The sequence below is a fragment of the Callithrix jacchus genome, chromosome 8 (genome assembly GCF_049354715.1).
Source record: "Callithrix jacchus isolate 240 chromosome 8, calJac240_pri, whole genome shotgun sequence".
Taxonomy (NCBI): domain Eukaryota; kingdom Metazoa; phylum Chordata; class Mammalia; order Primates; family Cebidae; genus Callithrix; species Callithrix jacchus.
The window spans coordinates 126,833,740-126,850,783 of NC_133509.1; the positions used below are offsets into that span (position 1 = coordinate 126,833,740).

The 17,044-nt window shown below is 38.1% G+C and overlaps 1 protein-coding gene and 1 pseudogene across 6 annotated transcripts in view; both read right to left on the minus strand.

Annotated features, from left to right (window-relative positions):
- Positions 1-17,044, minus strand: part of TRIP11 (thyroid hormone receptor interactor 11) — a 77,891-nt gene that overhangs the window by 15,019 nt on the left and 45,828 nt on the right. For all 6 annotated transcript variants that reach the window (XM_078335633.1, XM_078335634.1, XM_035261295.3 and 3 more), the window contains one exon: positions 12,616-12,715. In XM_078335633.1, the coding sequence (XP_078191759.1) occupies positions 12,616-12,715 (100 nt within the window). The remainder of the gene's footprint in view (positions 1-12,615; positions 12,716-17,044) is intronic.
- Positions 3,324-5,857, minus strand: LOC144577458 (transcription factor Sp3 pseudogene; annotated as a pseudogene).

Genomic DNA, 17,044 nt, shown 5'->3' on the forward strand with positions numbered 1-17,044 from the left:
TTCAGAAATGAGTTTTAAGTCAAATAAAATATTTCTGTGAAATAATCTCACATGCCAAAGTAATTTTTTGGAAGTAAAGAAAAAAAAATAGGTGGAGGGGGGCACATTAAAAGCTCAGCAATAAAGCAACCAAGATTTAGTCTAGTTTGGAGAAAGAGTTACTCTGCCTGTATCTATGACATAGTAAAACTTGCCATAGCAGAGTCTCTTCTCTTGAACACCAAAGATGGTGCCATGGTCTTCAACATTTGGTTTGAAGAAAAAATTGATTACAGCAAATTGGCACATCATAATTTTACATTTCGTTTGTAATTAATGACAGTATACTATAATACTCCCTTCAGAAAACATCTTAAAATGAATCATACTACATCTTAAAGTGAATCATACCGCTTACAAAGTCATTTGGACATTTCATGACTAAGTTCCTGTAGGCAAGATCCAAGTCAGATTAGCTGAATAGTCACCTGACTGAGAAAAAAAAAAACACAACAAAGACCTTCAGAGTCAGAAGTGGATATGAATCATGGTCCTATCACCAGGGCCAGACTTTGTTGCCTGTTTTGTAAAATGAACATGCTTATCTCAAAGGATTTGAGAGTATCAACCGAATGATCAAATGTGACTTTTCTAAACAGTTAAGTGCCATATAAAGCATTAGTACTTATTTAATTTCTTATAACTAAAAAGTTCGTATTTCAATCTAGCCTGAATCAGTATCACATATATTATTGTTTAATGTTAATATTTTGTGAGGCTCCCTGCTCCATTTTGCATGTTTGTCATCTTTGAGGCCAAGGAGTCAAGGAAGAAAAAACTGCTAGATTTCACAAATATATGCGTATGTGTCAAATTGCATCCGATATCATATTTGCATCCAGATGCCTTAAAAATTTAAATCTATAATATATTAAATCTGATATAGATTTAATATTATATTTAATATTATATCAATATTAAACCTAATAAGGAAATTTAACCTCTTCATTTAATTAAATATAATCAAAGCTAGAAATTAGATCTTTTTTATTACAGAATTTCAAGTTACATAAGACCACTTTTAGCATCAAATTATATATATATCTATTTTTTTAATTTTTATTTTCATTTTTTTGAGACAGAGTCTCAATCTGTCACCCAGGCTGGAGTATGGTGGTGCCCCAGTTCAATGAAACCTCTGCCTTCCAGGTTCAAGCAATTCTCCTGCCTCAGCCTCCTGAGTAGCTGAGATTGCAGGCACCTGCCTCCAGGCCTGGCTGATTTTTGTATTTTTAGTAGAGACAGGGTTTCACCATGTTGGCCAGGCTGGTCTTGAATTCCTGACCTCAAGTGATCCACCCACCTCAGCCTCCAGAAATGCTGGGATTAAGGTATGAGCCACCATACCGGCCCAAATAATATATGTTTTTAAAAGATACCATATATAGTTGCAATTTGAGATTAAGCTTTATAAGCATCTGCTTTTTTTTTTTAAAGACAGAGTCACTCTATCACCCAGGCTGGAGTGCAGTGGCACAATCTCTGCTCACTGCAACCTCTGCCTTCCAGGTTCAAGTGATTCTCATGCCTCAGCCTGCTGAGCAGCTGGGATTATAGGCATGTGCCACCACATCTGGCTAATTTTTTTGTATTTTTAGTAGAGACAGGGTTTCACCATGTTGGTCAAGCTGGTCTCACACTCCTGACCTCAACTATCTATCTGCCTTGGCCTCCCAAAGTGCTGGGATAACAGGCATGAGCCACTGCACCTGGCCCTGCTTTGTCTTTTAGCTCAATTTTCAACTATATCTGACACAGAATTTGAAGGTCTAGAGCATATGGTAAATGTTTTATTGTCCCATTATTATAATTGTTCATTGTTGAGTGAAAAGTATCTTTTAAAATTCTAGGCCAGGCCTAGTTGTTCATGCCTGGGAAGCCAAGGCAGAAAGATCATTTGAGGCCAGGAGTTCAAGACCAGCCTGAGCAACATAGAGAGACCCTATCTCTACAAAATAATAATAATAAGACCTTGTCTCTGAAAAATAAAAATAAACTTCTACTTCTTAGCAATGAACTCACAGAAAAATAATTTTATTAATATAGTATAATAACCTCATTAATCTGAATTCCACTAGATCAGAATCTGTGATTGGTTGAGGTCTACTGGATTATTTGTAGACCAAATTTGGATTATTCATTGGAGTTATTATGTACACTTGATTTTATATAAATACGTGTGTGTGTGTGTATGTGTGTGTATACACATTTTTTTTTACAAGACCAGCAATGTAACTTTATTTTGTACATTTTTAAATTGAAAATATAAACAATAATTAAAAAATAAAAATACAGCATAATAAAAAACATATGTTTCTCAATTAAATGTACTGGATACACATAAATTTTAAGGGAAGAAGCAAAAAGGAAAATGATGCTTATTCAAGTGCAGACTGACTACCTAGACCAAAAAAAAAAAAGACTTAAAAAGTCATAAAACCTCTAGTTTTTCTAAGACTAATATCCATATGGTTGGAGTAGTGTCACCATGGAATTGATTTTGTTATATGTGCATATGTTATAGTTTACTGGTAATTTACATGATGGCTTTTAAGGCCCTGGGAGACATATGGTTTTTGGAAACAAGATTGGATAAAAATCACTTCTAAGACGAAATACACCTTATTTTTTTTGGTCCTTCAACAGTCCAGAAAAGGGATAATTCACTGTAACATTTTCTTACCACCCAAATGCCTCAACCTATACATTTTAAACTTTTTAAAACATTGGTTATATTGCCCAACTTCATTACTGAAAGAATATTAACAAGACATTATTTTGGCAAATTAAATCTTAAACATGGCTTTTCAACAGGATTCCATGTTAAAATGTAGTTTTCAAAATCTTACAAGAGTAATGCGCTTAAAATAGTGTATACAGTTAACCTAATTAAAATAATTAGCTTCAAAATGACAAATTGATAAGCTAAGTAAAGCCTACACTATGTAACATTTGCTTGGAAACTTGATTTGTCAGTTATGCATAATAAAAATTCCAGTCATCAAGGAAATTACAATATTTTTTATCATATCATGATTTCTTTCACTCACCAGCTTTTTTATCTTACAATAGATAAATACCAACATGTTCTTATTTTTACACTAAACCACACAGGATTGATGCATTTGGTTAGACTACCATTCGCATTGTTAAATTCCATTTTCTCTTTAATATAACTTGGTAAAATTTCACTTCTTCTAGATTCCAAAAGTACCTACAAAAGCCATGCAATTTTACCATTTTTAATATACTATGGAATATCGCGCAAAGTAAGGCATTTCAGTGTCATGTATAACCAAGTTACTGTAGATTCAAAAATTTCTGCACATCAATAAAAAGATATCTAAGAACTTAGGAACAATATTCTTCTTACTACTGTATAAAAATAACCACAATGAATAAGTATTTGTGTAATATTTACGCCACTGTCTCATTTCCAGAAACTGTGACAAGCTGTAAAGGTATTTCAGTGTTGGTAAGGATATCTTGATTGCTGGCAGCCAAAGTATTAACAGTTCTTATCCCTGAAACAGAACCTTGTTGAAATCTGGCAAGGGTAAGTGTTGTTCCTCCTGCAGTAACCAAAGTATTATCTCACACAGCTTCCACAGATGCCAGCACTGTACTGCTAGAGTGAATACCTTTTTTATTCTGCTGTGTTTTAATATGTTTGGAAAGGTGGTCACTTCTCATAAAGCATTTTGAACATTCTGGACAAATTTCTTCTCACCTGTATGTGTTCTTCTGTGCCTCTGTAATTCATCACTTCGAGTAAATCTTTTAGCACAGTACATCCAGTTACAAACAAAAGGGTGTTCTCCAGAATGCCAACGCAGAGGAGCTCTCAGATGTGAGGTCTTCCCATTGACTTTACCACATCCTGGTATATGACAAATGTGTTGCTTGTTTTTCCCAAGATTGGTAGCTCTCCCATCACCTTCTTTACAGTTAGGACAAGTGCAAGCTACCCTCCGAAGTCTTTTTCCTTCTTGATGTTGTTGGTGCCCTTCTTCTTCTACCACTTGTACTCTTAAGTGTGTTAGGCCATTGGTATTCAAGGTAGAATTACCACTGAGCTGCCACTGTTCAGGATCAGGTTCTCCTTCCTTGATCCTAATACCTGCAGGACTGTCAGCATTCTCTCCTGGATGCAGCTGTCTACCAGTAGAATCTATAGAGTTCACTGTAACTGTCTGTAGATTTGGCTACCGACCAGTGCTTAGACTAACTGGAGTGGAAGTGAAGGCTCCACCTGCCGCAACTTGACCAAGTGTGAATGAACAGGCATTAAAGTTATTTGTTGGGCAGCAGTATGCTGTATTTGCAAATTTTGCAAGTTCCGGACTCCCTTGTACTTGAAACGTTTGCCGAGTTATCTGTCCAGAAGGGGTCACTGTCAGTGCCTGAATTAAAAAGGTTCCAGGATTCAGCTGCAACCGAAGATTCTGCAAAGCTTGTTGTGACATATTTTGGCCACTGGCTTGCACACCATGGATTGTCTGTGGTGTAATACCTTGCACAATTTGGGCTTGACTGGTTGGCTGCTGGGACTCGTTGAAGTTATAGATGTACAACAGGCTGTGCTGTAGAAACCCGAACATTCTGTGCCTGTGTCTCTTCAGAAACTGGTGACTGGATATAATTTCCCTGAAGATCTGAAGAATGAACTGGCCCACTAGATGTAGTCAAGTTATTTGTGTTTTGTTGTAATATACCTGTACTGTCTATCATAACACGCAACTGTGATGAAGAGGATATTAGCACAAATAAATCTGTATCAGTATTAGTTTCATTAATATCAGGAGAAACCCACTCAACAGTCCTTTCTGAATTTTCTAAACTATCCATAGCTTGCCCTGTGTTTATCAAATGTCCATCAGCATTAATGCCTGCAGTCATTATATGAGAACTGCCCAAGAGTCCCAAAGAATCTTGATTGACACTATTGATTGGTACAAACATAATATTTCCTGGCAGACCAAGAGGCACATTAGCAACTACTTGGGTTTGACCAGGAAAAGATGAACCACCAGTTGCAACTCCCTGAAACTGGACTTGACCAGTCTGAGGTATGAGATTCTGGATGTTAGCAGGAGGTGTTCCAGAGGCAAGTAAGGTTTGATTAGAGCGAGGAATGATAGGAATTTGACTGCTTTCTTGATTTATACCCCCATTATCTGAAGAGCCTGTGAAACCACTTTGAACTGCTGACCATCTGTTGACGGAATCTGTGGTATTACTTGAAATTGAACATTGGACACTGTACCATTTGATGAATCTGATCCTGGTGCAACCGAAAATATTTGTTGATTCTGCAAATTCTGCCCACTTGAAGCAGTGGCACTTGGAATCTGTACTAGATTACCAGCTTCATCTTTTATAGTTGTCGGTGTGGCTGACAAAACCTCCCATCGGTTTGGTGCTCCTCCTAAATGTGCAAAAGCCAAATCACCTGCCGCTCCGGCGGCGGCCAACTCCTCCTCGTGGTTGCCAGGCGATGGCAGCCCTATCTTGCTGCAGGTAGTGGCCAGCAGAGCGAGGGGTGACGGCTGAGTTGCTGCCCTCCTGGGTTGCTGCCGCCACCGCACCATTTCCGTGCTGTTGCTGCAGATACTCGCAGTGGCCGTCGCTGCCGTCAATGTCCAAGGCTTTTCGGGAGCGGCAGGCACAGAGCAGCATTGGGGGTGGGGTGTGGGGGAGGAAGGCAGGTGGCAGAGAGGGAGGAGGCCCGTGGGCCGAAGCGAAATTACTCCCGAAGCCCAGACCCAGGCCCCTTTCTCTCCCCTACCGGACCTCTCCCTGCCTCCCCGTGGCCTTTTTTTTTTTTTTGAAGGAGTCTGGCTCTCTTGCCCAGGATGAAGTGCAGTGGCGTGATCTCGGCTCACTGCAACCTCCGTCTCCCATGTTCAAGTAATTCTTCTGCCTCAGCCTCCCAAGTAGCTGGAGTTACAGACGTGTGCCACCACACCTGGCCAATTTTTGTATTTTTAGTAGAGACCGGGTTTCACCATGTTGGACAGGCTGGTCTTGAACTCCTGACCTCAGGTGATCCACCCACCTCGGCCTCCCAAAGTGCTGGGATTACAGGTGTGAGCTACTGCACCTGGCCATATTTTATATAAGTATTTTTAATGTAACCGAATCAAATTTATTTCTCCTCTCCATTCTCCTCCCTCAACCCTTTATTATGAATTCAGATAATCTGTACTGTATTTTCTCCATACTGAAACAGAACTAATCTTTTTAGAAAGAGTAAATATTATGAGTGATTATATATTTAATTTTTACTCCTCTGGCATGTGAGACTGAATATCTATTTAATTTTAAAAGTGTTACCCATTTTCTTACTTACAGGTAGGAGCCAAACATTGGGTACATATGGACATAAAGATGGAAACAGTAGACACTGGAGACTACCAGAGGGAGAGGAGAGGGAGGGGAACAAGAACTGAAAAACAACATAATGTGTATTATGCGTACTACCGGGGTAACAAGATCATCTGCACCCCAAAGTTCAGTGTCATGCAGTATACTCATGTAATAACCTGTACATGTACCCTGAATACACAAGTTGAAATCAATTTTTTTTCAATGGGATATTTCACAAAAAAAAAAAAAAAAAAAAAAAAGCAGATTTCCAGTATCTCTTGAAAGATCTGAAGACATGGCAACACTGGGCCCACATTCCTGCATGGCAGCAGCTGGGTGGAGCAGAGAATCTATTGCCTCCACAAGAAACACTCTTCAATTGATCAATCATTCAAGTTCAAGTAAAGCCTTCACTAGCCTTTTCTACCCTTCCATGCTACTAACAGCAAGTAGAAAGGATAGCTCTTTCCTTTCTAAAAATGTGTTGCATGTATTTGATGTGTGTCGTCTTCCCTTCCTGCCTGACTGTAAATCTCCTGAAGGCAGGACCCTTGTCTCCTGTCTTTGGATCTTTAGTGCCTACTGCAGTGCTTAGCACACAGCAAATAAACAATGAACATTTGAGAAATAAGTCAACGACTGATTGATTTTTATCTGGGAAAAGAGAATATCTGCAAAGAACACTGGACAAAAAGAACAAATACTTTTATGATCTGAATTATGTACTCACCTATGCATAAAGAAATAAGGGCAAGTACACAAAACACATTAACTCAAAACATTCTTATTGCTACAGCATGTACTTTCCCTTTACACTTAGAGGAATTTTTCTTTAAACTATAATTTCTAAAATGAGGCTTAGTTTAGATATTAATATTAGGGTGACTTACATTTTCAAATATGATCTCTAAGTTGAAAAAGGTTTAATTATTTATCTAATTAACATACACTTTTTTCTTAACTCACATTTTGGCATTGTCTAGTATACCCAGATGTTTATATCATCACAATTTTTTAACCATTTATGGCAATTCAGAAAACTGCATCTGGTACTTCTTATATGTTTCCTCTAAAATCACCAGTTCTGCCAAAAACATCTATAAAGAAATCCCTCAAAAGGTTTGGGTAACAAAGCGTCTGGGAATGTATTTGGCTTCTGTTCAACGGGACATTATATGTTTTCTTGTATAAATCATGTCCTGGAAAAACAGAATGTCCGTATTTAAAATAAAAACTTTACCATCCAGCACTGTAAAGGTAGTTCCATGAAAAACATTTTAAGCTTCATTTATATCTGTAGTTTTAAAACATGATTTTATGCTTCATATTACAGCAAGTTTAACTGGGACTATTTTATACATTCTTCTAGATTTTCTTTTAAAAAATGGTCTAAGGAAATTTTCCATTCTGAACTCATAGGAGACTTTTAAAAGCAGTAATTAAATCTTCTTTAAAAAAAAAAAAAAATCGTCCAGGCACGGTGGCTCACACCTGTAATCCCAGCACTCTGGGAGGCCAGGTGGGTGGATCACCTGGGGTCAGGAGTTTGAGACCAGCCTGGCCAACATGGTGAAATCCCGTCTCTACTAAAAATTAAAAAAAAAATTAGTTGGGCATAGTGGTGGACACTAATGCCAGCTACTCGGGAGCCTAAGGCAGGAAAATCTCTTGAACCGGGAGGTGGAGGTTGTAGTGAGCTGAGATCACACCACTGCACTCCAGCCTGGGCAACGAGAGCAAAACTCTGTCTCAAAAAAAAAAAAAAAAAAATCAGTTATGTCCCCCTTTCAGATACAGGTATAAACTAGCAGACACAACAAAAGATCTTTGTATTGCTTACAAAAACTCACTTTTCTTCCCACACTGTAAAATTCACCACCCTTCTGAATCAGTTATCAAAATAACCACTATCTTGTGCTATTTCAATTTGTCCAATCATTTTTTTTTGTTTTTGAGATGGAGTCTCACTCTCTTGCCCATGCTGGAGTACAGTGGCATAATCTCAACTCAGTGCAACCTACACCTCCCGGGATCAGGTGGTTCTTGTGGCTCAGCCTCCTGAGTAGCTGGGATTACAGGCATGAGCTACCATACCTGGCTAATTTTTATAATTTTAGTAGAGACAGCATTTCACCATGTCGGCCAGGCTGGTCTTGAACTCCTGACCTCAGGTGATCCACTCACCTCAGCCTCCCAAAGTGCTGGGATTACAGGCGTGAGCCACCACGCTCAACCAAATCATTTTCATTTAAGCAGGAATTTATGTCAAGGATGATGGTAGAGAACAAGATGGAAAGGAAAAATGTCAAATCTTACCATAAATATCACAACACAACACATATTAATGTTTCAGTCACAGGTGAATATTTTCTCATCAGTAATAATTCCACAGAAATTCTGAACTCTGATCAACTCTGAATAATTAATGGAAAACACTGTCATATGTGCTTCATAGGCCACTATACTGAGTTTGGATATGGGATGGCATGTGAAGTCAGTCCTTGGAACCGTATTGAAGAACACTTTCAGGTAAAATGCTAAAAGAATAATTTCTAAAAGGAAGGATAGCAATAATTCTTTTACCAGCCAACATTATCTATTAAACTCTAGTACTCTTAGGATCTTAGGATTTATTTTCATTGTTACTTTCCCAGGAAGAGGGATAGACGGGGAGGGAGACAGGGAGAAAGATTTAAACAGTTCCCTACTACTGGTTCAAGTCTTTACTCAAGTTCCTTTTCTCCATGGAATGCTGCCTGACCCTTCATGGGATTCTGGAGGAACTAAATATGCACTGTCTTATGATCACTGTTGTGCATCACTGTCTTAAATTACTAACCTATGGAGTATCTACAGTATGTGTCATTTCCTTAGCTAAACTCCTTGGAAAGGGATACTATCTAGCATCTCATACAGCACCTAACAGGAAGCCAAGCAGTTGGTTCTCATTAAATACTTAGTGTCTGATAAGCATGTGTCTTCATACTTTTCAAACAAGGCCTGAAAATACTCTTAATTCATAACCACAGATGCACATACATACTCTAAGAAATGACTGAAAGTATCACAGTCTACTGTTTCAATATTGGCACTGTTTGCAACAGCTTTCTTTTTCATATGTTTGACTAGACTGAATCATCTCATCTCTGGTAGCAATGACATAATCAACCATTTTGAATATAATACTTTTAAAAGTGAGTTTCCTAATATTGTTTAAATGTTGAAACTGTATATCAACTAATCATTAGTCTATAGATGCTTAGAAGTAAAACAATACTTTGCCTTTACAATTCAAGTCTCCGTGTACTTTCTTCCAACAAAAGCCAATCTGTCTTTTTCAAAAGTGTTTCTCCTGGCAAATATTTTTGCTGTCTGGCCAAGTTTTGTGTTAAAAATAAAGTACAGTATTACAACATCAATCAACATTTAAAGTACTTAATGATCTAGGAGAGAAAATATACAGCTATTCTTTTGAAACAAGTAAACCAATCAAAGTTTTGTTTATATTATTGAATCAAAAGTGCAGCTTTGAGAAAATAAAATTGCATTTGTATTTAGAGATATAAAAGTAATATTAAAGCAGTTAGGTAATATGAGAAAAAAAATTAAGAAGAGCTGAAAATGGCAAGAATAACTTAGAGACATAACAGAACCAACTGCCTCTTTACACCCCGTCCTGTCTGTGCAACACTGGCCTCTTGCCTGCCCTTTCAAATACCAGTTGTACAAGCATAATCAGAGCTTTCTCTGTAGCTAATATCGATTCCACAAAATGAGTCCAGAGTTCCTATACATTCACAATGATTAATATTTTTTACATAACAGAAACCTAGGCTACCTAAGCCTTATCATCTATAATCAAGAACATCTGAAAATATTCTACTAGTGGGAGCTTAAATGAGAGCCTCAACAAGTACTAAATACAGGCTGAGTATCCCTTATCCAAAATGCCTGGAACCAGAAGTGTTTCAGATTTTGGATTTCTCAAACTTTGGAATGTCTATATTACAGTACTACCAGCTGAGCATCCCTAATCCAAAAATCCAAAATCCAAAATGCTCCAATAACCATTTCCTTTGAGCATCATCTCAGCATTCAAAAAGTTTTAAGAATTTGGAGCACTTTGCACTTTGGATTAGGGATGCTCAACCTGTACTTCAAGAACTCGGATAATATTTATTCACTATAATAAATCATAGAATTTTACATTTACCATCAACTATTGGGAATGACTCAGATAGGTGTCTAAAAGAGGATGTTAGGCCGGGTGCAGTGGCTCACGCCTGTAATCCCAGCACTTTGGGAGGCCGAGGCAGGTGGATCATGAGGTCAAGAGATCGAGACCATCCTGGTCAACATGGTGAAACCCCGTCTCTACTAAAAATACAAAAAATTAGCTGGGCATGGTGGCGCGTGCCTGTAATCCCAGCTACTCAGGAGGCTGAGGCAGGAGAATTACCTGAACCAGGAGGCAGAGGTTGCAGTGAGCTGAGATCGCGCCATTGCACTCCAGCCTGGGTAACAAGAGTAAAACTCCGTCTCAAAAAAAGAAAAAAAAAAAAAAGGATGTTGCCTTAGATATTACAGTAGCATAACATATAGCATTGAGTTGCCACAACCCAATGAGTTGGTTCACAATACTGCTGTTTCACCTCCATTAGTTTAGCCCAACCCTAAGATACCAATTCCCAGTGTGTCTCCTCTCAGTTGCCCATAGAACTTCCAGATAATGCTGTAGTTGCACTGGCCTTCAATCTAACTAGACTGTTTTCTAAATAAATACTGCCTCTTGATAAAGGCAGCCATTTCAACATTTAGGACAATACAGAAGATGCTACCATATTTTCAGAGGAAATTGGAGATATATGGAACAAAATACAAGTAAGACTATAACCATTTTCCTGATAGGACTACATAGAAAGATCACGAACTATGGTAATAGGTAAAAAGACTGGAGTTCAAATCTTGCGTCTTTAATCTAGAAAATGGAAGTTATACCGTCTATTTGACAGATGCTTATAAAAAGTAAATGATGAGAAAACTAAATACATGTTATGTTAAATGTCTGTAACAGACACTCAATATGTAATTGTTTCCTTGCTGTCCATTTCCAGGCCCTCGACTAGATCTAGAGATTCTAGGCTGGCCAAGTCTTACAAGGTAGAAGACTTTTGGTTGGGCAGTAACTTGCCTCAGAATCAAATCATTTTGAGGACAATTACTTCCTATCTTATTTTTCTTCTTTGTATTCCTAAAAATCTCCCCTCTCCAGTCTCCTGCTGGATTTAGGTCAACTTACTTTGGCTTGTTCTTTGATGTCCATGCTTCAGTGGCTCCGGCCTGCTTGCCTCCCTCGTATCTAAGTCACTGCTTCCGTTGTTGACAGTTCCTCTGATGTACCATCTCCTTCTATTTTTGCTTATTTCTAAGTTCATGTTAGGTGGTATGTATTTCTTAATTACATGCCTTGTTACTATTGTGCCTAACCTAGACATCTAGAGTTGATGCATTCTAGGCTCTGTTATTACCTTTCCAATAATCTTGAATCATTACCTACTAAATGCAGCCCTAGAATAGTTTTGACTTCCTGGTTGCCTCTAACTTAGAGATGAAATGAGGATACACCATCTTTGTCAGCTATTGGATTCAACAAAGACCTGTAAGCCACCTGATCATTGAACCAATTAATAATCCTAAGCATATGACACACCTTAGGGAGTTGACAGGGCATATGAGACACCTTATAATAAAAAAATACATGATGTGCCTGTGGTAAAACACCATCTACAATCATAAAAATCTAGTTATACCTAGACATTCATTCCATAGAAAGTTACTCCTTTACTTGAGAATTCTGCCCTAACAAATTGGATGGCTTTAGGCAGCATGCACATGAACTGATAAGGGAGAAATCACATCCATAAAAAGTCAAATCAGTTCAGTCAAGCCCTCTGATGGTCAACAGGGTGACAGCTAACACAATGGCATTGCCTCAACATCCAGGAAAACTAATTGGACAAGGCCGACTTAAAGACTTATGGTTTCACTAGGACCACACTTAAGCAAATCAGTAAGGGAAGATGCAAATGGAAGTCACACATCAGTGAAGTTGGTCTCACTCAACTGTGCCAATTTATGGCCAACGACTACATTTGATTCTATATCAGTATTGTAGTGGGAGAAAAAACAAAAAGAAAAAAAGCCTACTTTGTTTTTTAAGTTCTTCGATTTGTTCTTCTTTTAGATCTAACTGTTCTGTAAGTCTTGATGCTGAATCCAATGCAGCATTTGCTTCATCCAAACGTTCCTGAGAAAATAAACTTTATTAAAAAGTATACAAAAATTATTTCACAAATTATAAGGCTTAGAGACATTTTAGAGTCAACCTTTACATTTAGGCTGGTGAAGCTGCACCTCTATGACCTTAGGCAAATTCATCCAACTAATAAGTGTCAAAGGCAGAACCCACATTCTTTTCAATACAATACTGCCTCATTTAGAGGAACTAAATAAAAAGAGCAGATGCCACTAAAAGACAACATGACAGAAGTTTAAAAAAAGTAACAATAAGAAATAAAACTTGAAAAAAACAAAAAGTCCAGAAATATAGCAACAAATGTTCTTTTTTAAAAATTTTATTTATTTATTTTTTTTTTGAGACTGAGTTTCGCTCTTGTTACCCAGGCTGGAGAGCAATGGTGCGATCTCGCCTCACCACAACCTCCGCCTCCTGGGTTCAGGCAATTCTCCTGCCTCAGCCTCCTGAGTAGCTGGGATTATAGGCATGCACCACCATGCCCAGCTAATTTTTGTATTTTTAGTAGAGGCGGGGTTTCACCATGTTGACCAGGATGGTCTCGATCTCTTGACCTCGTGATCCATCCGCCTAGGCCTCCCAAAGTGCTGGGATTACAGGCGTGAGCCACCGCGTTTCTTTTGAATTTTTGAAAGTCTAATAAAGCAATGCTTATGACTTTGTTACTTTAAATTTTATTTCCCTGACCACTACTAGTGAATTCGAGCATTACTTTTCATGTTTACAGGGCAAGTTGGATCTGCCCTTCTGTGAAAACCTCTTTGCCCAAGTTTCTACTGAGCTGTATTTCTCTTGTCCATCTGTAAGAGCACCTTGTACAGTAGATAAGAAACTTTTAACCTGGCTATGCAAATAGTTACCATATCTGCCATTTGTCTACTGACTCTACAATATCTTTTGCCATGTAAACATTTTACATTGTATATAATCAAACATGTTCTACTTTGTTTTTATAGCTTCTTAAGTCTTGGTCTTTGTTAGGATCCTCTTTGCCCTTAGAATATACATGTTGTCTTCCAGATTTTATTACAAGATATTTTGTAATAAAATTAAATCTTTAATACGGTGTTTCTTAATGGGAGTGGCTTTGACATTCCTTGTCCAATAAATGCCAGGTGAGACATCTTTCCCCAGATAATCAATACCACTCCCAGTTGAGAGTCTCTGCTTTAATACACCTAGACGTGACTTTTGTTCATGCTGGGAGATGGGGTCTGTTTTTTCTTTTCCTTTGTTCCTTATGGACAGCTGGTTGTGTCAACATCATTAATTAGATAAGCTATCCTTTTTCTCATTAAACTAATTTAAGATTTAGTTTCAACTTCTCAAATATATCCTGGGCTCTATTTCTGGATTCTCATTAATCCACAAATCTAGTCAATATTCTATGAATTTATGACTCTATCATGGTATCTAGTAGGCAGGTCTCTCCTTACTGTATTATTTCTCACAATTTTTTTTGGCTATTCTCAAGTATTCTCCCATGTAAATTTCAAGTCAAGTTTTGCCATCTTCAGTCAGTGTGATAGCCTTTTCAATGTGTTATCTTGGATGAGTCACAGTCCCCAGTTATTCAATCAAATATAATCTAGATGTTGCTGTGAAGGTATTTTGCAAATGTAATCAAAGTCCTTAATCAACTGGATTTAAGAAAGGCACGTTATTCTGGATAATTTAGGTGGGCCTGATTAAACCAGTTGTAAAATTCTTAAAAGCCCGGGTTTAGGCTTCCCCCTAAAAGAGAAGAAATTCCCTCTTTGAGCCACAGCTTCCACCTGTGCCTATGGAGTTCCACACTGCTTGTGACTTTCCTTTCCCGGCTGCCTGTGGACAACAGCTTTGGCCCACGCCTGCTGAGTTCCAGCCTGCCTTTGATGTGGTGTTCCCATCCTGACTGCCAACCTACGAATTTCAGACTTGCTTAGCCAGCCTCTACAATCATGTAGCCAATTCCCTGTAATAAATTGCATATGTGTATCCACATATATCACACATATAAATTTGACACATATACATACACACCCTACTGATTTTGCCTTTAGGGACTGAACTCTGATTGATATATAGAGGGACTTAAATTAAACAATTTAAATAAAATATTTACTATTCAAAAATCCACAAAACTAAATTTAGTGTGAAGGAAACTTAAACTTTAAAATGATGTTTTTAACCCCACAGCATTTGTACTTACAAAGTTATTAGAGCTTAAATCTACACTTAGACTTCTCCAAAATTAGCATTTAGATTTTGCTATTCTACCAATAGTTTGGTTTTTATTTCATTAATTACAGTTTTTATTTTTATTCATTCTTCTCATTTGTCTTGTTCTTCTTTTAAATGTGTATTACATTTTACATTAAAAAAAATAAAACCAGTTTTAAAAGAAGATTTGGCTGGGTGCTGTGACACATGCCTAGAGTCCCAGCTAGTCAAGAAGATGAGGCAGGAGGACTGCTTGAGCCCAGAATGCAAGGCTGTAGTGTGCTATTATGATCACATTTGTGAAGAGATACCGCATTCCAGCCCAAGAAATATAGCAAGATTTCATCTCTAATTAAAATAAGAAAAAAATGCCAGGAATAGACGCTCTTGCCTGTAATTCCAACATTTTCGGAGGCCAAGACAGGAGGATGAGCCCAGGAGCTTGAGACCAGCCTGAACAACAAAGCAAGAACCAGTCTCTAAGAAAAAAGAAAAGATCTGGATTTCCATTCTAGCAGTTCCACAGACTGTATACTCTGGATCCACTAGAAACTACTATTTGGATAAAATTCATCTTGTATTAATGAGATGACAAGAAAGTAAGTATAAATGGTCAATAAACATATTAAAAGATGCTTGGCCAACTTGGTGAAGCCTCATCTCTACTAAAAATATAAAAATTAGCTGGGAGTGGTGGCACACACCTGTAGTCCCAGCTACTCGGCAGGCTAAGGAAAGAGAATTGCTTGAACCCAGAAGGCGGAAGTTGCAGTGAGCCAAGATCGCATGACTACACTCCAGCCAGGCAACAGAGTGAGACTGTCTCAAAAAAAAAAAAAAAAAAAAAAAAGATGCTTGACCTCACTGGTAATTAGGGACATGCAAATTAAAACCACAGGAAGATAGCCCTTCTGCTATGGATTGAATGTAGCCCCCAAAGTTCACGTGCTGGAAACCTGATTCCCAATGTGGCAGTATTGGGAGGTAGGGCCTAATGGGAGGTGTCTGATTCATGGGGGCACCACCCTCATGAATAGATTAATGCCCTTATTGTGAGAGTGGTTCATAATGAAGGGAGTGGGTTCCTTACAAGAAGAAGAGTTTGGCCCCCTCCTGCTCTCTCAGCCATGAGATGATGCAGTAAGCAGGTCCTTACCAGTTGCTGGCACCTTAATCCTGGATTTCCCAGCTTCCAGAATCTGTGAGCTACTAAGTTTCTGTTCATTATAAATAACTCGGTTTGTGGTGTTCTATTGCATCAGCACAAAATGGGCTAAGACACTTTCCTACCCATCAGATCAATAAAAACTTTGAAAGTCTGATAATGTCAAGTGTTAACAAGGATTAGAACAAGAACTCATGTAAACTGCTAGTAGGAGTAAATTAGCACAATCACTTCAGAAAACAAGCATCATCTAATAAAGCTAAAGTTGACCATATATATTCTATAACTCACCAATTTCAATCAAGATATACACCTGAAAAAAACTCTTGCACATATTGAAGATATCTTAAATATCCTTTATTAACAAATGGGTAAATTATATATTCATGCAATGCATACAGAAGTGAAAATAATGAACCACTTATATACAGTAATAATAATATGACTGAATCGCGTAAGTTTTTTTTAAAAAAAAAGCAAATCTCAACCGGGCGCAGCAGCTCACACCTGTAATCCCAGCACTTTGGGAGGCCAATGTGGGTGAATCACCTAAGGTCAGGAGTTCAAGACCAGCCTGCCCAACATGGTGAAACCCTGTATCTACTAAAAACACAAACATGAGCTAGGCATGGTGGTGGATGCCTGTAATCCCAGCTACTCTTGAGGCTGAGGCAGGAGAATCACTTGAACTTTTGGGGGGGTGGGGCAGGAAGGAAAGAGGTTGCAGTGAGCCAAGATCCTGCCACTTTACTCCAGCCTGAGCAAAAGAGCAAAACTCCATCTCAAAAAAAAAAAAAACAAAAGCAAGTCTCAGAAGAATCACTGAATTTACATATAGATCAAATTCCATTTACACAGACTTCAAAAATATGCAAAACCAAACAATGGATTGTTTGGAGCTTCAAATCTATGTGATAAGAACCATAAAGAAAACAAGCAGAAAAAGAAAGAGA